This window comes from Meles meles, chromosome 8 (assembly GCF_922984935.1).
Source record: "Meles meles chromosome 8, mMelMel3.1 paternal haplotype, whole genome shotgun sequence".
Taxonomy (NCBI): Eukaryota; Metazoa; Chordata; class Mammalia; order Carnivora; family Mustelidae; genus Meles; species Meles meles.
The window spans coordinates 49,885,228-49,912,190 of record NC_060073.1 but is presented as its reverse complement, the minus strand read 5'-3'; the positions used below and the strand labels follow the sequence as shown (position 1 = coordinate 49,912,190).

The following is a 26,963-nucleotide window of genomic DNA, read 5'->3' as shown; positions in this document are numbered from 1 at the left end:
GACATTTACTTGGAGGGTCCTTACTAAAGGAATTACCTATCTTTTTTGGGACAGAAGCCCAAGTTTGCTAAGTTTGGGGACTTAGTGAGCGATCCATTCTTTTAAATGAGGATATTTTGATAGAGATAGAATTTTTTAAAAATGTCTTTACCTTTTTTAAGAAAATTTGCAGTATAAAATTTCCCCTTAAAATTGTTTTATGTCTATTACTGAAAGTTAAAAAGTTTTATTTGCACCTTGAGCTAGAAGATAGGATTTTAGGAATCAGAATATAGTATTGTGAGTAGAGGTAGGCATGTATAAAGCTATAAAACTAGCTGGTTAGTTATGTAATTATCAACATGCCTAAAGTGATAGATGAGATGTATTCTCAACCTAATGAAAAGATAATATGAAGCTTAATAGTATAATAAATTGGTAATTGATTTCAACAAACCATTTTATTAGTGGGGTTTTTAGTGATAAGAGAATTGAACTAGTTAATTTTTGTACATTGATTCTTAAATTAGTGTTAATCTGAATTTTTTGATGTTTAATTAATTTTTGTCAAGCCTTCATTTTTAAAATAGAATTTTAGATGAATCTTAAAGCTTTCTAAAACTTCAGCAGTAAAGAATGAGTAGCCTTTGAAACTTGCCTTTAAAAGCAGGAATTATTGTGTTTTTGTGTATTTTAAAAATAATTTTTAAGGAACACTTTTTAATATTCTTATTTTTAGGCTGATCTTATAAACGAACTATATCAAGGCAAGCTGAAGGACTACGTGAGGTGTCTGGAATGTGGTTATGAGGGCTGGAGAATCGACACGTATCTTGATATTCCATTGGTCATCCGGCCTTATGGGTCCAGTCAAGCATTTGCTAGTGTGGTGTGTACCTTTCAGCTGACTGCTTGTGTATCCATACACAGAATACATAATAGCACAGTGGTATAATCTGTTGTAAGGTAAGTATCATCCTAGATACACCTTCTTGGGTTGTTAGTAATTCCTGCACTTAAACTAGCAAGATCTAGAAGATTTTTGACCCTTCAGTGAGTCCTAATAGTGCATGTATAAAAGGGAAATTGAATGCAAATGTACTGCCTCATGGTTCAGTATTTTATTCTTTCTGATAGATGACTAGATTGTTTCACTTTATCCTTTTTTTTTTTCTTTTAACCTCTAAAGAGTCTGTTTTATAAATGCTCTTTTGTGACCATTTTTTGTATTGGAAAGTACTTTTTGTTTTGTGTCTATTCCATATATATATATATATTTTTAAAGATTTTATTTATTAGCACATGAGAAGGGGGTTGAGGGGAGGGAGGGAGAGGGAGAAGCAGACTCCCCACCAAGCAAGGATCCCAACGAGGGGCTTGATCCCAGAACTCTGAGATCATGACCTGAGCCAAAGGCAGACACTTAACTAAGCCGCCCAGATGTCCTGTTTCATATATTTTTTATTTTTATTTTTTTTCAAAGATTTTATTTATTTATTAGACAGAGATCACAAGTAGGCAGAGAGGCAGGCGGTGGGGAGCGAGAAGCAGGCTCCTCACTGAGCAGAGAGCCCGATGTGGGACTCGATCCCAGGACTCTGGGATCATGACCCAAGCCAAAGGCAGCAGTTTAACCTACTGAGCCACCCAGGCGTCCCATCATATATTTTTTGAATTGGAAAAACAACCTCTGGTTTTTAGGATAAACAGAGGCCACATTTTTTTTTTTTTTTTTTCAGTAAACTGAGGTTTATTATGCATGTATGAGAAAGCTCTCCACTTAGAAGACTGGCGTGCTGAAAAATGTTAATAAAATTAATAATTGCTCCCTATCTGTGTGTACTCTGAATTCACATAATCAGATGTCAGGCTGTTCCTAAAATAAAACAAGATACTCTTGAGGCCACATTTTTTAAAGAAACATCCTTATTCTAAAATTTAAAAACCATGCATCTTAGAAATACAGTAATTTGAAGAATCTGATATAAATTAATTAATTAAAAATAAGCTTAATTATATACTGAGAATACAACTGGGAGATTATCTAAGATTTTCTCATTGTCTTATCCATTCTTCAATTGGTTTTTGATAATTTTTTATTGCATTTTATTGTATTTACTGATACAAAAGGAGAGCCATGGAAAGAGTTAGGTTGATTTTGAAAAATTACGGTGTTCAGAAACATTTATTCTGAATTTATTATGAGCCAGGGGACACTTTCAGGGCTATATTGTTTTGGGCCTCATTCATGTTGTTACCAAGCTGATGCTGGCTTGTAGCTAAAATCATTGTTTTTAAAGTTACTCCACACTTTATCCTCTAAAATAGTGCTTCCAAAATGGTGTGGTCCTCTGGCCCCTCGGACAGTTGTTTCCTTTTGCTTTTCTCCCTACTCTCATATGGCTTTCAAGAAATAATTGATAAGAAGTTATGGAATCAGTCAGTGGGAATCCAAGTAGAAGACCCTTTTCTTGCTAGTATAAGACCAAGTCTTCTTTCCTGTACTATGGTTCAGTCAGTTTCCTGAATAGATTTGAAAAATTTCGTTAATAGTACCCTTTGGAAACTGCCATCCTAGGTCTGTGAGATTGGCCTTGGTGTGAGTGGCTTGTTTGTTTTCTGTTTTTGTTTGAACAGTTTTTACTTCCTTTTTTTTTTAATTGTTTAAGGTAGGAGGGACATATTAAAAAATTACTAACATTTGTCTTTCAATGACTTATTTCCTAACTCATTTTTAAATATTGGCACCACATCTTCTTCTTCTTCTTCTTTTTTTTTTTTTTTGTTAAGATTTTATTTATTTATTTGACAGACACAGCGAGAGAGGGAACACGGCAGGGGAAGTGGTAGAGGGAGAAGCAGGCTTCCCGCTGAGCAGGGAGCAGGACTGAGGCTGGATCCCACCTGGGATCATGACCTGAGCTGAAGGCGGATGCTTAATGACTGAGCCACCCAGGTGCCCCTAAATATTGGCACTTCTTTAGCAAAATACAGTAGGAAAATATTTGGTAGTCCCAGATGATAAAGACGATGTTTTCTGCTTTGGTTATGAAAGTATTTTTTATGAAAGCTTTTTCATGTATACATTCAGTTTAATGTTTTTACATATTAATTGAGTGTTGAGGAAGTTAATGTTATTTGTTTTGTTATGTTGGGATACTGTATTTGAGTAATCAAGTCCAGTTGCTTAGCTAAATCTTTGTGTCCTCATTTTCTCACCTTCTGAATTACCACCACTCTCTCAACTACATTATAGATTCAGATTTGGAGGATACTTCTGGAGAAGTGAAAAAAGACGCATTTCCAAATGGAGTTCTCCAAAGTTGGTGTCCTCCATTGATACATGGATGGTGGTGGTAGTGATGGTGGTGGTGATTCAGTGGGAATTGGAGGTTATAGCTATGACGCAGTATGTAAGCAAGTTTATATAACACACATGCGCTAATAGGGCTTGCAGAAGGGAACTTAAAACTTGCTAGACTTTGCTGGAATCTCTTTGGGGAAATTACAGCAGGTGAACTACCCAAGATAGGGGTTCTAAGGAGGATACTACCTTCAGAGACCTTTAGTTAGAGGTAAGTGAATTCTCATTATTTTCTGAATTCTAAACCTATAACCTACATTTCTTAATCTACAGAAATCATTACATAGCATCTAAAATTAGTTTTATATCACTGCTTGCCATTGTGTATTTTGTTAATTCTGTGTTTTTAAAAGAATTAAATATAAATGTGGATTATTAAAATCTAGTTGAGTCTCATTCAGACTACATATAATATTTTGTTTAATTTGACTTGAACTCTTTTAAATTTATTTTCCAATTTTATTCACGGACTCTGGTATATTTGTCTTATTGGATATGCGCATACACATAAACACATGTACATACATACACATGCAACACTGATAATTCTGTGTTCAATTTACTATACATTCTTTCAGTGAGCCACAATATAATAGATATGTGTATATAGTGAGGTTAACACGTGATGCTTAATTTCAGGCAATTAAGTGCAAGGTTCTATTAAAAATTAAAGTTTTATTAACTTTTATCTGCAACATCCAATTTCTAGACTTGTTTCATCTTTGTGTTCAAATAAATTAACTTGAGTAATATTTAAGCTTAAAATACAAATGGAAATAGCATTTAGCTAATTTGTCATTATGACATTTATAATAAATGTTTATGGTCATCTTTCAGCATGACTAATAGCAGACTGCTTTTTTAATGAGTGCTAGGAATCGCCTACAGTTTTTTAAAAAGCTTTTCATAGTTTGTTCATTGAATTATTTTTTGTCATTATAACTATGCTATTTATTAAATTTCTGGTCTTCATCTTACCTGGCCATGTAGGGAATCAGTGTTTAAGGGCTCTTTTGGCACTCTCTTACCTCTCAGACTGAGTTCTGATTAACACTCATCTCCAACAGGATTTAATAGAAGGTTAAGAGAAGGCTTCTTTGATTAAATTTGGGAAACAGTGTAACTGTAATCCTCTTTGGAAATTCACTATGCATATTTTATTTTAAATGCCCTGAGGAATTTACTTAACTATCCTTAACTTTTTTTTCTTCTGGGATATTTGTGACTATTTTAAGGGATACTAGGATTCTGAGGAACTATTGTGGGAAGCTCTGCACTAGAATAGGTGATTTAAGGATTATCTCTACTTTGTTACATCACTGTTTATGTCCTTGGGAGGTTGAGGGTGAGTGACAATACTAAAACGTGTTACAATTTACTCTTGTTTTACATATCTCCTTAATCCTGAAAAATTAATGTCAGCTGAAAAATTCCTTTTAGTGACCTTACAAAAAAATTGTTCCTAATGATTTGTTAGGTAACTGGAACCTTTTATTTTCATTGATTAGAGCTGTCTAAACCAGTCTCTCTGAATTTCATGATCAAAGAAACCTTGACTCTGCTTATTGCCAAGCACATTTGAGAATATATTTTTATAATGAGTTAGTTTTAAATACATGGTAGCGATACATAAAAAGTGGAAGTATAATTTTTATCGGTTAACTATGAAAGCATATTTCACAAATTAAAAATGGTATAACCTCACATTTGACATTAACTAGGGAGGAGCTTTTCTATTTATCCATAAATTTTAGACACTATCTTTTTATTGCTATCTTTTGTTATATAACATATTTATTGAGTTGCCTACTCTGTGCAGTGGGCACTGTAATAGACCATTTTTTCTTAGTATATTTTGAATTCTATTAGGTAAGTACACTTAAATATCTTTATTATCACAAAATGTGTTCAAAAGTCTGAAATAGGGTTTAGCTATTTCATTCCATTTAGTGTCTTTGGAAAAACCAGACTATATGAAAGACTTCCGTTCCCTAAGTAAATATGGTTTAATGATTATTTTAAAGTTTTGAATGAAAAATTGTTTAATTCATAAGTCTTTGTGAAATCATAAGCATTTCAAGTATTTAGTATGCACAAGTTTATATCATAGGTTCTACCCTGAATTAACAGATGACTTGGACATTCTTAAATGTCCGACTTAGCCACATAATTCATTTGGGTGGTGGAGTGGTCTATATTTATCCAAATATGTAAGCATCACATAAAGAAAGATCTCTTCCACAGAGTCTACCCTCATTTTTCCAGGAATTTATGTGGTTGGACATAGTGGGAACCAGTTTAAAAAGTGGGGACTTCTGCTTTCAGGAAGATGGAGTAGATGTACATTGCCCTATTCCTCCTGCTAAAACAACTGAAAGTTGAACATTATATATAAAATAAAACATAAGAAGACTCTGAAAGGTGGAGAAAAGGCATAAAGACTAGGGATCTCAGGACTCAAGGAATGACATGGGGTGAGTTCCCTGGGTTTTCTTTTTGCCTAATATAGCTCATACTTAGAGCTGAAGAAGCTGGCATCTTGGAAATAGCAACAGGCATAGACTGAAAAACCTGCTATCTCCAGCCAAAAGACCAGGAAGGGGACAGCCTAGCAAGGCAGAAAACTTTCAGATGGTACTCATTCCATTCTAGCCAAAGACCACAGAGAGATGTGGCCTCATCTCAACCCATGCCAGCCAAGACTGAGTGGTGAGCCTAGACTTCTATTCATGAAGTTGTAACTGGGCTTTCCAGCCCCCTGCCTGGGTGGTTTCAGAGAAGGCTGAGTAGCTAGCTAGGAGGTTCATCCCTGCTAGGCAGTAACAAACTTTCCCACTACTGCTTTCCTATTCACCTGGTTCACTGTCATTAGAGATACATGGGGAGTCTCACCTTCTCCCATCTCATAGTAAGGAAATGCTTCTTTCTGTCCCCATTAATGTCAAAAGAGACCTAGTGAAGAATCAGGATTTTGGCCATCTTTGAACTAAGGAGACAACCCCCCTCCTACTTATGATGTCAGTGGAAGCTATCGGGAGCTCTAATGAGACTCCTCATTAGATGAGATTCCTGCCCCTCACAGCCAAGATGATATCAGCAGAGGCCTACTGAGAAGCCAGAATGTCAACTCTTGTCTAACACGTAATGAAGAGACCCTCATATCAGGTGTTAGCAGAGGCCAAGTAGGAAAACCTGGACTTCTCCTCCCATTGGTAGTAATAAAGCAGGAAATTTGTAAAAGAGAGCCAGTAAACCAGAAGATTCAAATAGGGTTCTAGAATCTCAAAATACCCAAAATGTCTAGGTTTCAATAGAAAACAAAAACAAAAACACTATGTATTGAGAACAGGAAAATCTCATTTTAAATGAAAAGAGACATTCAGTAGATACGAACACCAAAATGACAGATACTAGAATTTATGACAAATATTTTAAAGCAGTCATCATAGAAATACTTCAGTGGGAGATTCCAAGCCCATTTAAAACAAATGAGAAAATAGGAAACTCTCAGGGAAGAAATAAAAAGGAAAGTAAAATGGAAAATTAGAACTGAAAAATGCAAAACAAAAGTGAAAAACTTGATGGATAGACTCAACAGTGGAATGGAGGAGACAGCAGAAAGAATCCCTGAACTTGAAGATAGAATAATAGAAATTGCCCATTGTAAGTAGCAGAGAGAAAACAGACTGGACAAAGTTTTTCAGAAGTTCTCAGGACCTTTGGGACTATAATAAAAGATCTAAGATTTGTGTCATTGGGAGTCCTGGAAGCAGAGGAAAAAGAAGGCAGAGCTGGAAAAATTTCCCAAATCTGGCAAAAGGCATAAAGCTATAGATCCAAGAAGCTGAGTATACCCCATATAGGGTAAGCCAGAATCATTCTACATCACTCCGATTATAGTCAAACTTCTGAAAACCGAAGACAAATATCTTAAAAGCAGCAAATGGGAAAGATACATTTTCTTACAGGGTAGAGTTACTCTGATTTCTTATAAGCAAATTTGTCATCCAAAACTTTGGAGACCAGAGGAAAGTGGCACATTTTTCAAGTGTTGAAAGAAAAGCATCGTCAACTAGAGTCTTATATCCAGTGAAAATACTCTACAGGAATGAAGGGGAAATGTAGACCCACCTTAAAAAATGCTAAAGAACATTCTCTGAACAGAAAGGAAATAATAAAAGTTAGGCATCTAGGAATGTTAGGAATGAAGAAAGAACATGGTAAGCTAAAAATCTGGGTAAATACAATAGGCTTTCGTTCTCTTAAGTTTCCAAAATTATATTTGATGGTTCATCCAAAACTATAACATTGTTTGATGTCATTCTAAATGTATGTAGAAGAAATATTTAAGACAATTATATTATAAATGGGAGATGGTACAAGGACATAAAGGGATGTAATGTTTCTCTACTTCACTTGAACTGGTAAAAGGATGACACCAGTAGAGTGATAAGTTATGTGTGTATAATAAACCTAGAGCAACCAATGAAACACCCCAGAAAACTTGATAAATCAGAATAGAATTTTTAAAATATGTTCAAGTAATCCATAGGAAAGCAGGAGAAAGAAAACAAAAAACTAAAATAGCAGTCTTAGTTACATGTAAATGGTCTAATTATACCAAGTAAGAGATAGAGATTTGCATATCAGATTTAAAAACATGACCTAATTGTCTATGCTCACTACAAAAACTCTCTTCAAATATACTGGCATAGACAGGCTGAAATGTAAAAGGGTGGAAAAATGTTATACCATGTAAACATTAATCGAGGCAAAAGGCTACATTAATATCAGATAAAGTAGACAGAGAAAAAATCACCAGAAATAGTGGCAGTATAATAAAAAGATTAGTTTATCAAGGAGACTACAATCCTAAATGTGTATTTACCAAAAAAACAGCTAAAACTATATGAGGGAAAATTGCGCAAAATGAAAAGAGAAATGGACGAATCTATAATTATAATTGTAGACTTTAATGTCCCTCTGTCAATAATTAATAAGTAAACCTCTAGACAGAAAATTAGCAAATAACTCAACAATGCCATCAACAACAGGATCTAATAGACGTTTATAAAATGTTCCACTCAACAACAGCAGAGTACACACTTTTTAATAGACTGTATATCAAGAAAGACCATACCTTGGACCATGAAATAAATCTCAACAAATTTAAATGAATTAAAATCATAATGTGTGTTTTCCAACAATGATAGAATCAAGTTGGAAATCAGTAACAGTAACATAACTGGAAAACCACCAAACACTTGCAAAATACACAGTGCACATAAATAACTCAAAAACTTAAGAGGAGACCTCGAGGAAAATTAATAAAAATAACAAGAATAACAAAATACTTTGAAATTAATGAAAATGCAAATAGATCAAAAATTTTGAGACACAGCTAAAACACAGCTAAAATTTTGAGACATAGTACCGAGAGGGAAACTTAACAGCATTAAATGCTCTTATCTTTAGTAAAATGCTTATGTTGGTAAAAAAGAAGTTTTGAATCAGTAATCTAAGCTTCTAGCCAACCTGGAAAAGGAAGAAAAAAAGTAACCTAAAGCAAGCGGAAGGAAGGACATAATAATGAAAGCAGAATCAGTGAAACTGAAAATAGAAAAGCAAGAGAAAATCATGAAAAACGGAGCTAATTTTTTTGAAAGATCAATGCAGTGGGCATACCTGTATGTAGTAAGACTGACCGGAAGAAAAAAAGACAAAAATTTACAGCATTAGGATAAAATGAGTACTATAGATCATGCGTGTGTCAGGAGGATAATAAGGGAATACAACAACTCTGTGCACATAAATTTGATAACTTAGATGAATCAATACTTCAAAAAGCACAAGCTATAATTCAGTATGAATTAGGTAATTTGAATAGCCCTATAACTGTTAAGGTATACACAATTAAAAATTTCTCAAAAATGAAGTCTCCAAAGTTGGGATGGTTTCACTGGATCCTGTATCAAACATTTTAGAATAGTGAGCACCAGTTCTGCACAATCTTTTTCAAAAAATAGAAGTAGAGAGAACCCATCCCAATTTATTTTATGAAGTTAGTCTTATCTCGATACTAAACCAAAGTTAAAACAAAACAAAACCAAACAAAGCAAAACTTCAAGCCAGTATCCTTAATTCATATAGATAAGAAAATTCTTACCAAAATAGTAGTAGGTAGAATTAAGCAATATGTAAAAAGAATTAGATACCGTGACCAAGGCTTCATTTCAGGAATTCAAAACTGGTCGGTTTAAAAATCAATTAGAGTAATCTACCATATTAAGAGTCAAGAAAATTCACACCATCACATCATTTGACTCAGGACACTTGACACTTGACAAACACTTGACAAAATTCAGTATCTACTCACAGTAAAACAAAAAACAAAAAACCAGAGAGCTGGGAATAAAAGGTCATTTTCTCAGCTTAGTAAAGAACATGGTAAAAAGGAAAAAAACTAAAAAACCTTATAGCTAACATAATATTTAATGATGAAAGACTGAATACTTTCCCTCTAGAATGTCAGGGTTGTTTCTAAGCAAGGATGTCTATCCTCACCACTCTTATTCCGTATAGTACTGGAAGTCCAGTCAGTCAATAAGGCAAGAAGTGGAAATAAGAAAATAAAAGGCATTCCAATTAAAGGAAGATAAAGCCCCCCCTTTTTAGGTAACATGATTTTTTAATGTAGAAAACCCCAAAGCGTCTACCAAAAACCTGTAGAACTAGTAAGTGAGTTTAGTAATATAGTAGGGTATGAGATAAACATAAAAAAATCAGTTATACTTCAGGATACTAGTAAATAGCATGTGGAAAGGGGAATTCAAAATACAATGCCATTTACAAACATGGGGGATAAAAATGCCTTGGGTGTAAATCCAGCAAAGTATGTGTAGGACCTGTGTACAAGAAACTACTAATTCTCAGGGGTGCCTGGGTGGCTCAGTGGGTTAAGCCTCTGCCTTTGGCTCAGGTCATGATCTCAGGGTCCTGGGATCAGCCCCGCAGCATCCGTCTCTCCGCTCAGCGGGGAGCCTGCTCCCCTCACCCCTGCCTGCCTCTCTGCCTACTTGTGATCTCTTATCTGTCAAATAAATATATAAAATCTTAAAAAGGAACTACTTATTCTGAAAAGAATATTTCAGTAAATGGAAAGACAGTGTGCTCATTGATTAGAAGATTGAACACAGTAAAGATGTCAGTTTTCTCCAAGATTATTGTTTAATAAGCCTTGTCAAAATCTGCAAGATTTTTTGATGATATAGACAAGCGCATTCTAAAATTTATGTAGAAGGTAAAGGAATAAAAATAGCTAGACTTGAGAGTTTGGGGAAAAGCAGAATAAAATAGGAGAAATCAGTCTACCTGATAAGATTTATTATAGAGCTACAGAACCAAGATTAGGTGGTATTGGTAGATGGATAGACACATAGATAAATGGGACAGAACAGAAAACCCAGAAATAGATTTGTATAAGTATGACCCAATTGATTTTTGAGAAAGGCACAAAAGTGATTCAGTGGAGGAAGGCTGGGCTTCCTCATTATTCCATTATATGGAATAATTGGACATCCATATGCACAGAAATGAGCTTCTACTTAAACCTTACACCTTGTATAAAAATGTTCAAAAGGGATCATAGATTTAAATGTAAAATGTAAAGTTACAAACTTTTATTTAAAAAAAAAAAAAAGAGGAAGAAATCTTCCAGATCTAGGATTAAGCCCTGAATTCTTAGATTTGGTACCAAAAGTACAGTCCACAAAAGGAGTAATTGATAAGATGCATCTCCTCAAAACAAAAACAAAAACAAAAAAAAACCATTTACTCTCTGAAAGCCCAGGCAAAGAGGATAAAAAGGGAAGCTACAGACTGGGAGAACATTATCTGCAAACCATGTATCTGTCAACAGACTGATATGTAGAACATAAAAAGAAGCCCCAAAATACAATAGTAAAAAAAAAAATGATAAAAGAATTTCATATAGGGTAAGAATTTAAAAAATGAAAATCATAAGCAATGTCATTCCTCGGATATACCTTATAACTGCATTGTGCCTAGATTTTCTTCATTAACTATACAGTTGTAATAACTCATGATGTAAGAATTCTCTTTGTTCTGAACTCTGAAAATTACAGTCTAAAAAATGTGCAAATTAACAACATATCAGATAAAGGGCTAGTATCCAAAATCTACAAAGAACTTATCAAACTCAACACCCAAAGAACAAATAATCCAATCAAGAAATGGGCAGAGGACGTGAACAGACATTTTTGCAAAGAAAACATCCAGATGGCCAACAGATTCATGAAAAAGTGCTCCAAATCACTCGGCATCAGGAAAATGAATACAAATCAAAACCACAATGAGTTACCACCTCACACCAGTCAGAATGGCTAAAATTAACAAGTCAGGAAATAAGAGGTGTTGGCAAGGATGTGGAGAAAGGGGAACCTTCCTACACTGTTGGTGGGAATGCAAGCTGGTGCAGCCACTCCGAAAACAGCATGGAGGTTCCTCAAAAAGTTGAAAATACAGCTACCCTACAACCCAGCAACTGCATTACTGGGTATTTACCCTAAAGATACAAATGTAGTGATCTGAAGGGACACGTGCACCCGAATGTTTATAGAAGCAATGTCCACAATAGCCAAACTATGGAAAGAACCTAGATGTCCATGAAGAGATGAATGGATAGAGAAGATGTGGTATATATATAGACAATGGAATACTATGCAGCCATCAAAAGAAATGAAATCTTGCTGTTTGCAATGATGTGGATGGAATTAGAGGGTATTATGCTTAGTCAAATAAGTCAGTCAAAGAAAGATAATTATATGATCTCCCTGATGCGAGGAATTTGAGAGGCAATGTGGGGGGTTTGGGGGGTAGGAAAGAAAGAAATGAAACAAGATGGGATTGGAGGGAGACAAACCATAAGAGACTCTTAATCTCACAAAACAAACTGAGGGTTGCCGGGGGGAGGGGGGTAGGGAGAGGGTGGTTGGGTAATGGACATTGGGGAAGGTATGTGCTATGGTGAGTGCTGTGAAGTGTGTAAACCTGGCGATTCACAGACCTGTATCCCTGGGGCTAGTAATACATCTTATGTTAATAAGTAAACTCAAAAAAAAAGTACAAATTACATTTTATATAATAGGATTAAGCTGTAGAAAATAAATCTATTATCTTCACTCTGGAATGATGAAAAACAACACAGTCAACCCAAAGCTGGTTTAGAAGCATACTTAAGAGGACAGCTGTTGGTAACCAGAGCAAAATATTCTGTGTATATTAATAATGGTACAGTATTTGTATTTCTCCCCATTTTTATGATCCATAGCTTATTTTTTAATATGTAAAATACAGTTTGGCATGATTTTTCATAATCTACATCACATTAAGGTGAAGATAAATGTATATAGCTGCATTATCCCATCATTCATGTAATTTATTTCTTCAATGGATAGATGAATTGAAGCTAATTTTTATAACTGTCTGATCTTATTTATGTCTAACCTGGAGCCAGCTTGTTAAAAAGTGAATAAGGAAGCTATAGGAATTACTCTAATATGGTTTTTTTTTTTTTAATTTATTTATTTTTTCAGCGTAACAGTTCTAATATGGTTTTAACTGGTTTCTGAGTTTGGAGGATAATGGTGGTCTCCTGAATCTGTATATCTCTACACATTCTCTCCAAAAACCATAGACTAAAAGGAACATAGATAAAACCCAAATATCCCATAAATTCTGCATTACTAGGAGACAGAACACCATAAACCTCAAATTACGTGTAGGTTGCAAAATAATCACCAGGTTCCAACAAAGCTTCTATTGCTGCTTCGAGACTATGAAACAGAAGAGGTTGAAGGACAAAACAAACGAAGACAAAGGTCACAAGTACAGTAGTACATGCCAAAAGAGCGAGTGCCGACCAGGACTTGGGTATATTATAGCACCAGCTACAGGGAAAGAGTTCTAGAGTGAGAAGTGGCATCCTTAGAAGAATTTTGCCTCTGGGGGAGAAATAGGGAAGCAGAATGCATGTGACTCACAGTGGTGAAGAGAAAACAAGAAGAAAGAGAACAGTTAAGTGTCCCGCAGAATGAAAAATGACCCTAAGCTTTGCACTCCCATCACCCATTTAAGAAACTGCACTTCACCAGGTAGACAAGTTTGATGTACTCTCAAACTAAAGAATGCTGTCCAAAGAATGATGGGGTGGGTGGGGGATGGGAATCAAATTTACACGGCACCACTGTTAAAACAGAAAATATGTAATAAAACATTTCAGCTGGTGAAAATCCACCCTGCCAAAAAACGCCCTCAGGAAAATAACCACACAGTAGAATGCTGTAACACAATACTCCAGACCAAGTGAAGTAGTCTCAAACTAAACCTGGTATCCAAAAATTAAAGGAGAGAGATGGATTAAACACACACACACACACACACACCCAGGAAATGCAATATAAATTGATAAAACTCACGAAAGAAGTTGAAGAAAAAGACCGAACTGTATTTGAAGTGAAGAAGAAACTATAAAATGCTCAAGAGAATAGAATGGAATGGAAATCTAAAGAGGGCCATCCAGTGAAAATGAGAGAAAGTAAAAAGGATCTCAGAGAAAATGGAAGGAAGGACTGGCAAAGGATGTCCAACATAACTGGGAGTCTGAAGAATATAAACAACGTAGAACAGAACTTAGTATATACAAGCCAAGAAAACTTCCCAGGAGTAAGGGAAATTTAAGTCTACTTTGGAAGGACCTACCATGTACTTGGAAAAACTGACCTAGAATAATCAACTCAGACATATTTTGGTAAACTGTTAAACTTTAAGGTAAATTGGGCTGATACCATAATTAGGAAGAGCAGCATGCAAATCATGGCAACAGAGTAGCAATTTCCAGAAACTCAAGGAAAGTATAGGCCAAGGATTTGACATCTAGCCAAGTTATTCTTCAGTTATGATGACGGTGAATGATTCCATTCTTGAACATTGGAGAACTTACTGAATATTGTCTCCATGAGCCCTTCTTGAGTTTACTAGAGAATAAGCTCTATCCAATGAGGAGATCTTCAGCTCAGGCAAGCTTCAGCAAAAGGGCTATGAGCACTTAATATGTTAAATTATAGAAATGAATAAATGAACAAGGGTGGGGGCATAGGTAGAAGAATAGCATGTTATATGTGAGATGGAGTAAAAGGAATACCACTCAAAAAAGGGAAAGGGGGGAATAAGGGAAAGTAGAATGAGATCATGGACTGCTACCCATAGAACGGGTAGGAGACAAAGGATAACATAAAAGTAGCAAACCAGGTACTAAATGATTAAGGGCATTAACAAAAGTATAAATACACTAGAACAAAATTACTAACGTTCCTAAATACCAATGGAAAATGTAAAAGGTAGCAAAACACACTATTTGGAGAGAAGAACACAGTAAATATTACTTAATACATATAGTAATTATAATAAACTAATTTAGATGAAACAAAAAACATCATGTTAAATATGAATGGACTTAAGTTGCCTACTTAAAAAAAAAAGATTTTTAAGTTGACTCATAAAACATTACAATTTGGTTTAAGCAAGAATCCATTTGTGGATGCTAAATCTAGGGTGGAAAGTTTAAGAGACAGGATTTTTGCATGGTCTCCCAAGTGTCTCCTTATAGATTACATATTAGCTGCAAGGGGATAAGCAGTACGTAGTGGAGAAGCTGGGTAACACTTTGACCGGGTTATTAAAGTTCATTTCACCGGTAAGGAGGTTGGAGATATCATAGCCTGTGACTGTGATCCTCTTAGGACACCTCATAACTTAAGTGGTAGTCTAGCAAGGAATACATAGAACTTGAACCTAATGATAAGGAACATCAGACAAACCCAAATTGCAGACATTTTATAAAATACTGGCCTCCTTTAAAAACTATGTCTTGAAAGGAAAAAGGCTTTGGAACTGTTCCAGATAAAATGAATCTGAAGAGACAGCCAAATGTAATCCGTGATCCTGGATTCAGTTCTGCACTGGATGGGGAGAAATGCATTTTTAGGATTGGGACAGTTAACAAAATTGGAATATTGCAGAAGTACTTTATCAATCTTAAATTATTTTGCTGAGTTTGATAACTCTGTTTATGTAAGAACATCCTTACTCTTAAAAAGCCACATAGAACTATTGGGAGGAAAAGCATGATATGTAAACATATTCTCAAATGCTTCAGAAAAATACATACTGTGTGTGGGGGTGGGAGAATTATAAAGCAAGGGTAGCAAAATATTAAAAGTTGGTGAGTCTGAGTAAATTATGGGTATTTTCTGTGCTTTAAACCTTTCTCTGAATCTTAACTTAAAAAAATAGGAAAAGAGAGTGCTAGATATGAACTCTAGCCAGAAACTGGTACACACAGTTTAAGAAAGTGGAATTTGAGTTACATAATTTTCTTACTCTACATACCGCCCCTTGTTTTGTTAAGGTATTCAGTGTTTTACAGTTCAGTTTCTATTTGGAAAGCTTGACTAATTTGATACCAGTCTATGCTAAGCTATCTGTATGGCTGCTTTTTCTGTGTTATGCTTTTATAGGATTTGCCTTTTTCTTGCTTAAACATACTTTAAGGAAAAAAAAAATCATTCTGAATGTGCCCCTTTCCGTGACCTCCAGTAAATTGCTTGGTCATGTGGAAAAAACCCCACTATTTGGTTCTTCCCCACCCCAACCCCAACCCTCAGCCACCTTGCTTCCTTGGGTTTCTGAGAGCAAAATAGGAGATGGATGAGGTTAGAGGTATTTTGAATATCTTTTCATAATTTTTGTTCTTATTCCAAAATGAGCTATACCAAACAATATGTGACTGGTAGTTTGTTGTCAGCTGTTTTACATTTTGCCAGATCAAGCTCCTTTATTTATCTTTTGAGCAACACGTTCTGAATTAAAAGAAAAACATTTGAATATATTTTGTCTTAATGATACAAATTTTTCTTTGTATATAGTAAATATTGTCAGTAGTTCTGATTTGACCATGTATGAAGAGATCACAGCAAATGAAACGAGATTATGCAGTCCAGTCTTACATATTGTATTAACTACAATTTATTTTTTACTGTGAAAAATCGGTGATTAAAAATTAAAAATTTTATGCCCACTGATTCTTCAACAATATTCATACTAAGTTTCTTGCTTCTGTCTTAAGGCTGTATGGAGAAAAGAGAACCACATGGTTCCACTAGGTGAACACTCGAGGAGCTCTCATGCATTTTCAGCTGGAGCAGTATCTGACATGCAGGGAGAAAGTTGCCCAGTGCTTTCCAATCTTTAGTGCAGTGGCGAATTAAGGACTGACGCTAAATATAGTGGTAAATGATGGTTATTAGATTCTTTAGTGTATGGATAGTGTGAATTCTTCAGAGTTCTGTTACTTACTGTACAGTTTATGAATGTCTCGTTTTTCAAGAAGATTGAAGTGATGCATGTACTTTTCTAAGAAGTACCGTATTTTTAATCTAAAGACAGGATCTTTATTTGATTATTTAGCCCAATTCAACAATGTAAAGTCAGCGTAAAAATTAGGTAGAAATGACTAACTGATGTGCAATGCTAGGAAGACAGATTTCATGCAGAATTAAGGCAATTATTTTGTTGCTCAGTTTTTATAATGACATTGCCTTTGATAATTTTTTTTTCTTTTTTCATTTTGAGTTCATTTCCTAGCCATTCTACTTCTGACTATTTTGGTAATTGCAAGGTTTTTATATTTAGGACTTAGTAATTAACATTATAATATTTTTAAGTAATTATAAAACAACTGTTTTTTTTTCTTACTAGGAAGAAGCATTGCATGCATTTATTCAGCCAGAGATCCTGGATGGCCCAAATCAGTATTTTTGTGAACGTTGTAAGAAGAAATGTGATGCACGAAAGGTAGATGCCATGTAGAAATTAATACTAAGTTATCTGAGATTATATTCCATATTCAATAGGTCCCTTTCTTTTTAGGGTCTTCGGTTTTTGCATTTCCCTTATCTGCTGACCTTACAGTTGAAAAGGTTTGATTTTGATTATACAACAATGCACAGGATTAAATTGAATGATCGGATGACATTTCCTGAGGAGCTAGATATGAGTACATTTATTGATGTTGAAGATGAGGTAAAATATTTATTCATATTTTTTTGTTAAAAGATATTAATTCATTTTGGTTGGTCATGTGTTTAAGAGAGTTATCTGGGATAACAACAATGGTGGCTTTTAGACTATCTGTGATAGAAGGTGTTCCTTTCTTCCCATATTTTGTAATGCCAAGTTGTATAAAAAGATCTAGATTTGTACAAGCTTTTTTTGTCCACCGTAAATTATATTTCAGATATTATTTTTTGATCAGAATAACATATTCTTTGAAAAGACAGAATCTTAAACTCTGGAGTTATTTAATTAGAGCAATAATCTCATGTTTCATAATTTTCTAAGTGAAACAAACTAATCTAGAGATGGGCTGCGTTGTGTTTCTGGTACATAATAAACACAGAAAAAATATGTAAGTGAAAAAATGAGCAAATTAGGTAGTATGGCCTTAATTTCTTGTATTTGTCTTAGTGTCTTTTTCAAGGATTAAGGTTTCTGGGTTATTCTCAATTAATTTAGCCCCTCTAGGGGCGCCTGGGTGGCTCATTGGATTAAAGCCTCTGTCTTCTGCTCAGGTCATGATCCCAGGGTCCTGGGATTGAGCTCCACATCAGGCTCTCTGCTAGGAAGGGAGCCTGGTTCCCCCTCTCTCTTCCTGCCTCTCTGCCTACTTGTGATCTCTGTCTGTCAAATAAATAAATGAAATGAAATGGAATTTAGCCCTTCTAAAATAAGCTAGAAAATAAAGGCATTTTGTGTTTCCCTGTTTAGTTTTTTAGTTAAAACTTTATTGAAATAGTTTGAGAATGGGACTTTGAAGGACACTAGTAATGCTTATCATTGTTTTCCACGAAGTGACCCCCTCCAAATTCTCTGGCTCTCCTAACCTTATTCAGGAGGAAATTCTTAATGCCCCACTCTGTTCTTTTGGGAACTTATGATTTCATTATAGGGGTTATTTATAATCACTGAACATAGTTGTTAGAGAGTGATAAATATTTTTTTCAAAACTCTAATGAATCATTTTTTTCTGATTGGGACTGATCACTGTAGTTATAAAAATGTCTTTTCTCAAAAGCTCAAAAATGATTTTAAACCTGAGTCAGGTTTTAGTTAGTGCTGCTAAGTATTACGAGATAATGTGGTATAGAAGAGCAGCTTTTCTGAGCCTTGCTTTCTCTGTAAAGTAAGGGCAGTAATTCCTTTTCATGGCTTTTATAAAAAGCATTTTGGATAAAGTAGGTGTTCCTGGAGTAGTACCTATGACCAAGTTACATATTGAAAGCTTTGATTTAAAATAGCATCTCTGGGGGCACCTGGGTGGCTCAGTCTGTTAAGCATCTGCCTTCGGCTCAGGTTGTAATTCCAGGGTCCTAGGATTAAGCACCACATTGGGGCCTCTGCTCAGTGGGGAGTCTGCTTCTCCCTCTCCATCTGCCTCTCCCCCAGCTCATGCTCTCTCTTGCGCTCTCTCTCTCTTTCAAATAAATAAAAAAAATCTTAAAACAACAACAACAAGGAAAGCAAAGTAGACATAGTCTTTACAGGACTTCTATACCACCAGAGTATTTGTCAATACTGACAAAACCAAGTCAGTATTGAGTTGGTTTTCTGTATAAACCTAATACATTTCTTGTAAACGGGGATCTTTTACAAATAAAGAAGACCTAGATATAATTTGACAGGAACTTTTAGAAAGTTCTGGATCCATTTGTGGGGAGAAGAGATGTTCCAGCCTAAAGGAATGTCAGGAATGAGATCTTTGGACTTAGTGTAAAGTCCTAGAGTTGGTTTTCACTTTGAACCAAACTTTGTTGAGGGACTAAGACTGTATGTTAGATGCAGTCCCCACAACAAAGTTCTTGGCAGATGTTGGTGCTTATTATTATATATTGCTTGGTTAATTTAGGAAATTCTGTACAATTTATAAGAGCCAACATCTTAGAGAAGAATTCTCAAGCTTTTTAAATAAAAACATTTTTAGGTATGTATATTAAATATTAAAGGAAAAGGGGGGCAAGGAGTTGTTTGGGAACTTCTAGGAATTAGATTCCTTCAAATAAAATTGGCATGAGAGGGATTTAAAAATCTTAAAAGCATGAAAGAGTACGATGATTTTTTTGTCATTACAGTTCCACCTCTTGTGCACTAGAATATAAAGTTCTTGAGGATAGATACAATGTCGTTTTTCTTTCTAATTGTCTGTAATAGCACAGTGATAAATATGAACTTTTTGTTCAAGAAAAGAAATGATGTGATTTTGGGATTTGAAAACAAAAGCTCATTTTGGCACTTAGGTTCTCTGCTTTTATAGATTTTGGTGAAAGAAATGGTAATTTATATTGTTACTTTGTAAGTATAAACATAAATGGGGTTTAATTAGAATTCTAAATCACTAATTCATTATTGTTGAATTTTAAGGACGTTAATAGAGGTGCTTTTAAATACACTGTTTTGGTATAATTTTATTTAAGAACTCAGAGGATTAAATTTATTTAAAATAAATACTTATTAATAATATCTGAACTTACATGAAAAAGTTAGCATGTAGATAAAAAATATTACTGACTATATGTTTTCCCTTTATTTAGCTTATAATTGTAAATAATTATGTTTTATTAAGAAATCCCCTCAAACTGAAAGTTGCACTGACAGTGGGGCCGAAAATGAAGGCAGTTGTCACAGTGATCAGATGAGCAATGATTTCTCGAATGATGATGGTGTCGATGAAGGGATCTGCCTTGAAAGTAATAGTGGAACTGAAAAGATTTCAAAACCTGGACTTGAGAAGGTACCTTTTATAGTTTGTGGGTTTTAGCTGAAAGAATAAAATAATCTACAAGCTGCTGTTTAATTCTATAGCTGTTGTGACCAATAAATTCTCTTTAGGAGAAGTAATTTTTGAAAAGTAAAGACTTTTTTAAAGCTGTGTTTATGCATATAAAGCTGTGTTTATGCATATATGTGATCATAATTAAACTTTAGGAAAAGGTCCTTATAGGCAGGAGCATGAATTTCTGGGAGACTGAACTGTAGCTACATAATCATGCTCAGTGGTGGTGTGGAAAGGGTGCCTAGTGGTCCGGAAACCACTTCTGCCTTTAAAGTCACACCAGGCCTCTCAATCTTCTATCATAGTTTTCTCATATAGCAAAATGAAAGTAGTCATCTAGATCTGTTGATTTAAAAAAATTTGGCTGTGAACTCCTTATGATGAAATAGTTATAGAACTGATCTTTTAGAGATAGAGGAAACCCAGAACCCTCAGCCTCTCTCCCCTCCCCCATGGCAGCCCTTAAGGCATTTTAAAAAATGGTATAGTTCCGTGATTTATAATTTGACAACTACCGAACTTGATGATTTTTATTGTAAAAACCTTTTATGTCACCGTGTCAGTGATTTTTAAGATTTTATCAAACTATTTCTTTCACATTCGTATAATCTGCCTTATTGAGGGAAGAATTACAGGTCAGATGTCTTCAGCATGTGTGAATTATGAATCACTAGCCTGAAAACTGATCAGTAATTCAAGTCTTGCAGAGTCATATTAGTTTTTTTAGACAGAATTTAAGAATGGGGTTTCTCTTGCATTAATCTATTTTTAGACCAAGACCATTATTCTAACCACTATCATTGTCTTTACCTTTTAAAATTATCTGTTTCAGGGCAGATAGATGATCATGAATTGCTATGTAATGAATAATATAGTGGATACATTATAACTTAATCTAAAAAGCGTTGTATTCAAGCATGGGTTCGCAAACTGTTCCTGCCTGTTTTTCCTACATGAACGATTTTTTAATTTTTTTACTTTATTTTATTTTTTTGGTCTTACTACACTATGTAGGACTTCTTACACAAGGTTGAGTAGGAGTGGTAAGAAAGGACTTTCTTGCCTTGTTCCTAATCTCAGGGGGAAGGTATTCTATTTCTTACCATTAAGTATGTTGTTGGTTCTAGGGGTGTTTTGGTAGGTGTTCTTTATCAAGTTGAGGAGGTCTCCCTCTTCCTAGTTTGTTGACAATTTTTATTATGAATGGGTATTGGATTTTGTGACATGCTTTTTTGGAGTCAGTTGATAGGATCATGTAATTTTTCTTCTTTAGCCTGTATTACATAGATTGATTTTCTAATGTTTTACCCATCTTGAGAGATACCAGATCAAGAGATCACTGTATCACAGATATTACATAAATACATTAGAAGATGTTCTAAATCATTATATCACTCAGCTCTTTTGAAAAGGAAATAGAATTATTTTGCTTGAATAAAAACAACTGTGTTATTTGGGAGTCCTTGATCTTGACTGTACATTATCAGAACAGTCTTCTATTTAGTACCTGCTTCTAAAATTTCAAACTATTGGGGTGCCTGGGTGGCTCAGTGGGTTAAACCTCTGCCTTTGGCTCAGGTCATGATCTCAGGGTCTGGGATCGATCCCCACATCGGGCTCTCCCCACTAAGCAGTGGGGAGCCTGCTTCCCCCTCTCTCTCTGCCTGCCTCTCTGCCTACTTGTGATCTCTCTCTCTCTCTCTCTGTCAAAAAAATAAATAAAATCTTTAAAATAAATAAATAGATAAAATTTCAAACTATTATTTTTTTTACATAAATAACAGTTTTTCCAGATATGCATAGTTCCAGAGGTTGTAACATAATTAAAATGTGAAGGAATGCACTGAATGAAACTGTGATAATATAAAACTATGGATGTAGTGACTTTCCATTTTAATTATCTTAGAGGATACCTTAGGTACCTACTATAGATATCTAGGACAGCTAACATGTTATTTTATTGTGTATTAACAGAGAATAGGAAATATGCAAATAAGGGTTTTATATTTTTCCCCTTCTCTGAGTTACTTTTTTTCCCCCCCTTAGAATTCCTTGATCTATGAGCTCTTCTCCGTTATGGTTCATTCAGGGAGTGCTGCTGGTGGCCATTACTATGCTTGTATAAAGTCATTCAGCGATGAACAGTGGTACAGCTTCAATGATCAGCACGTCAGCAGGGTAAGGACAGGTTGCTTAAGATTATTCTCAGAGACAGGAGTATGGGTGTTTCAGATCAACAGCAGTGTTTATTAAAAATGGGAGACTTAGTTTGTTTTCCTTTTCTTTTAGTAAATTTCCTACTTTGTTTTCATTGTTACCTCTTTTGTTTTGTTTTGTTTGAGGCTTGCCAAGTGTTTCGAGAGACAGAATGCCAGTTTCTTTTTGGTTTTTTTTTCCCTGAGCCGTCATGCGAGCTACCTGGTGAGGAGCACTAGAGCTGACTGGCTGGTAGTAGCCACTGATTCTGATTAAATTTTGTGAATTGGTAATTGTATGGCCCATTTAACTCTGATGTTAAAAACAGGTTTACTTGTTGACATAGAGATAATGGTGTTACAGATTTTACAAAAAGGTAAATAACATAACAACTTTTTAGATAACCCAAGAGGACATTAAGAAAACACACGGTGGATCTTCAGGAAGCAGAGGATATTACTCAAGTGCTTTTGCAAGGTAAATAACTTCCTAATTTGTACTGTTTATAAATTAATTACAGCTTCTCAACATTTTTTACTATTAAAGAGATTTAACCCAGGGGTCAGCAAACTATAACCCATGGACCAAATCTTGCCCACCTCCAGTTTTTGGAAATAAAGTTTTATTGGAACACTGTTGAACTTAAGTATTGTGTTTATCTTTTCCTTCAACAACCATTAAGTAACTGCAACACAGACAATATGGCCCAAAAAAAATGTGCTCACTCCTGACTTAACTGTAGTAATTGTTCTAGGATACAGGTTTTTTGAAGACTTAACTGTGTTACCAAGAGGAAATGTGGAATATTCTCAGAATTCCATTGGGAAGAGCAAAGTAGATTCTCTTTTTGTTTTCTGGAATATTTTAAGTTTTGAATCTAAGAACAGTTACATGGTTTTTTAGTGGTTTGAAACAACAAAAAACTACTTTTTAAAAATATATATATATTTGGTGCTAGGAAGTGGAACCTTTACAATCTCCTTTTGTTGACATTAATTTCTTTCATATTTCTACTAGCTCCACAAATGCATATATGCTGATATATAGACTGAAGGATCCAGCACGAAATGCAAGTATGTTAACATGTAGTTATTTGATTTTAATATGTACTAATTTCTTTTGCAAGTTTTGCAAACCCAGATAACTGCTTTTAAATGATAGGATGGTTAAGTTTTTTTATGCCTAGAAAAATTAATTATAAAGACTGTTATGAGATAATACCACGTGGTGAAAACACTTGGTAAAAAGTTGACATTTTTTTTAATACACTAAGACACAAAACTTACTCTATATAGAAAAATTGGATATTTATTTGCAGTGAGATTGTATTCAGTGATAACCCCCAGACGTGTGTAATGATCCTAACTTGCCATCTAGATGGCCTAGAGCAAGTTATTTAACTTTTCTAAATCTTACTTTCCACATCTGTGAAATAGGGATAGTTACAGTATTTTATAGGATTGTAATGAAATGTTAAATGAGATAACATATTTTTAGCATTTAGCATCATGTCTAGTACATAGTAAAAACTCAAATTTAGCTGTTACTGCTTTTTTTAAATTATAAGTTTTTGGAGTATTTTAGTATTAAATGCTTTGAATAGGGACCCCAAATGAAGTAAAGTTCTGACTTACCACTCTAGAAATGTTTCCAAGAACTAGAATTAATTATCTTTGCTTATTTGCTTAAAAAGCAAATAAAGTTTTATGATTCTAGTTTGCATCCTTTATTACATGTCAATTATATTGAGAACCCCCGAAATAATCCTATATACAAAGCATGAGGGTTTGTCTTTTTTTTTTTTTCTCATTTTTACTCTTAATTTAAAAAATTGCAGTTCCCCTTTTTTCTTAACACTGACTCCAACTGAAGCAGTATTGTAAATAAGTAGGGGTGTGTGAATGTATCTTTAGATATATACACAGGTTATATGTTGCTCCCATTCTTTTCGTAATTTTTACAATCATTGCCCTTGATTTCAACATATTTCCTTTGTTTAGCAACTACCATACTGTAAAATCTATTTTAGATAGCATAATGTTTTTGTTTACATTTTTGTAAACTCTCATTAGATTATGAATTCAATTGGCACAAGGCTTAAGACTTAATTTATCTTTTCACTAATGATAACCCAGAGTCCAGGGTCTGTCATATAGTGGCTGCTCAGTAATTTACTATAGAATTAATGGAGGTGAATGAAAATTGTAACAAAATCATTTCAGAATAGAGATTTCAGAGTAGTCATTCTGACTTTACAGATAAAGAAACAATACCCCAAAGATTAACTTGTCCAAAATGTAGGCAGAGTCAGCTTTGTAGTTTGTGTATCTGTGGCACCCAGCATTCGAGATGTTTCCATTAGGACAATAACTCAGTTTTTCTTAATCTACTCCCCTAAACTGTAGTTTTGTGATGAAGCACCAGAGGGCACTCTGTGTATGATATGGAATATTTTTGCAGTTAGAGCTCATTTCTAGAAATAGTGGATTTTGACTTTCCACAGGGATGTGATTTTATATATATATTTCTCCTTATTTAATGCCTAGTAATCATTGGTTTACTAAATAGTGTTAGAATCTCATATTGTCACTTTTAATATTTTGAGTTGCATATAAAATTCTGTAAATAGACGATAACTAAAGATTGCTTTGAGAACAAAGAAAAGATGAGTATATTAGTGAGTAATAATAAATAAATACCATTGTAGTAGTAGCAGTAGCAACAGCATTTATTACATTTTATTATATCCTAGGTAGGTGCTGCTAATAAGCTGAAGAAATTGAGGTCTGGACAAGTAAACTTGCCCTTGGTCACATGGTTTGTTGGTGATAGCACAGTTTGAAATCAGAAATGATTTTATTTCCAAGTTTCAGAGAGGCTTTTCATTGTAACAAGTCTTAATCTACATGTTAAGAGTTTTCATAGAATCAAGAGATAATATGGATTAAATATGTGACTTTTTAAAATATGAGGCCTAATCATATGCCATTATCAACTACCTCTTCACCCTTGTCTGGAAGAAGCTGATGTTCCAAGTTGAGAGACTGGTGTAATTGAGATATATTTTGATGATAACTGTTGTAGAAGTAAATACTATGGGCACATAATAGAATAAAATTAAGTAAAGGAAGATCAATTTCCAATGACTCTGTCTTGCCCTGTTTTTATTACAATAGAATTTCTAGAAGTAGACGAATATCCAGAACATATTAAAAACTTGGTGCAGAGAGAAAGAGAATTAGAAGAACAAGAAAAAAGGCAACGAGAAATTGAGCGCAACACATGCAAGGTTAGATTTCATAATTTTACTTTTAATTAAAAAGTGCTATTGAAGTTTATTGAAGTTGCTTGACTGCAATTCTTATAACATACTCATTGGATTGATTCTGTAGACAGTTATGCTATTGTGATCATTAAGCAATGTAACCAACTATATTACTGAGGTGAGGTATGGTTTTATTTTGTGCATTAAAAAGCACTAACATAGGGGGGCGCCTGGGTGGCTCAGTGGGTTAAACCTCTGCCTTCTGCTTGGGTCGTGATCTCAGGGTCCTGGGATCGAGCCCCACATTGGGCTCTCTGCTTCTCCCTCTCTCCCCACCTGCCTCTCTGTCTACTTGTGATCTCTCTCTCTGTCAATTAAATAAAATCTTTAAAAAAAAAAAAAAAAAGCACTAACATAGGGGCACCTGGGTGGCTCGTTGGGTTAAGCCTCTGCCTTCAGCTTAGGTCATGATTTCAGGGTCCTGGGATCAAGCCCTGCATCAGGCTCTCTGCTCAGCAGGGAGCCTGCTTCCTCCTCTCTCTCCCTGCATGCCTCTCTGCCTACTTGTGATCTCTCTCTCTGTCAAATAAATAAATACAATCTTTAAAAACAAAACAAGGGGCACCTGGGTGGCTCAGTGGGTTAAAGCCTCTGCCTTCGGCTGAGGTCATGATTCCAGGGTTCTGGGATCAAGCCCCGCATTGGGCTCTCTGCTCTGCAGACAGCCTGCTTCCTCCTCTCTCTCTCTGCCTGCCTCTCTGCCTACTTGTGATCTCTGTCTGTCAAATAAATAAATAAAATCTTTAAAAAAATAAAAAAAAATAAAAACAAAACAAAACCAAAAAACCCACTAACATAGAGTGATAATACTAAGTGCTGGTAGGGTTACAATGATATGAACATTGTCACATTCTGCTATAGAATAATAAACTGTTAAAGACCTTATTGCATAGACACTGAGTAGAATTTATCAAGAGCCTTAAGCAAATTTATGTATTTTTATATAATTCTCTTAAGGAAATACCTAATGAGATAACCATGCATGCTGTAAAAATTTTGACCACAAGGACACTTATCACGATATCTTCCAAATTAGAGAAAAATTTGAAACAACAGTGTATATCAGTAGAAGAATAATTATTTAAATTGTGATATATGCTTATCAAGAAATGTGCAGTTGTTAAAATTAATGT

General features: G+C 34.7%; 1 protein-coding gene across 4 annotated transcripts in view; it reads left to right on the top strand.

Moving 5' to 3' along the window:
• Positions 1 to 26,963, top strand: part of USP47 (ubiquitin specific peptidase 47) — a 111,182-nt gene that overhangs the window by 60,796 nt on the left and 23,423 nt on the right. For all 4 annotated transcript variants that reach the window (XM_046014459.1, XM_046014458.1, XM_046014457.1 and 1 more), the window contains 8 exons: positions 719 to 868; positions 17,180 to 17,275; positions 17,351 to 17,503; positions 20,100 to 20,267; positions 22,356 to 22,487; positions 22,906 to 22,982; positions 23,523 to 23,578; positions 25,682 to 25,794. In XM_046014459.1, coding sequence (XP_045870415.1) covers positions 719 to 868; positions 17,180 to 17,275; positions 17,351 to 17,503; positions 20,100 to 20,267; positions 22,356 to 22,487; positions 22,906 to 22,982; positions 23,523 to 23,578; positions 25,682 to 25,794 — 945 coding nt within the window. The remainder of the gene's footprint in view (positions 1 to 718; positions 869 to 17,179; positions 17,276 to 17,350; positions 17,504 to 20,099; positions 20,268 to 22,355; positions 22,488 to 22,905; positions 22,983 to 23,522; positions 23,579 to 25,681; positions 25,795 to 26,963) is intronic.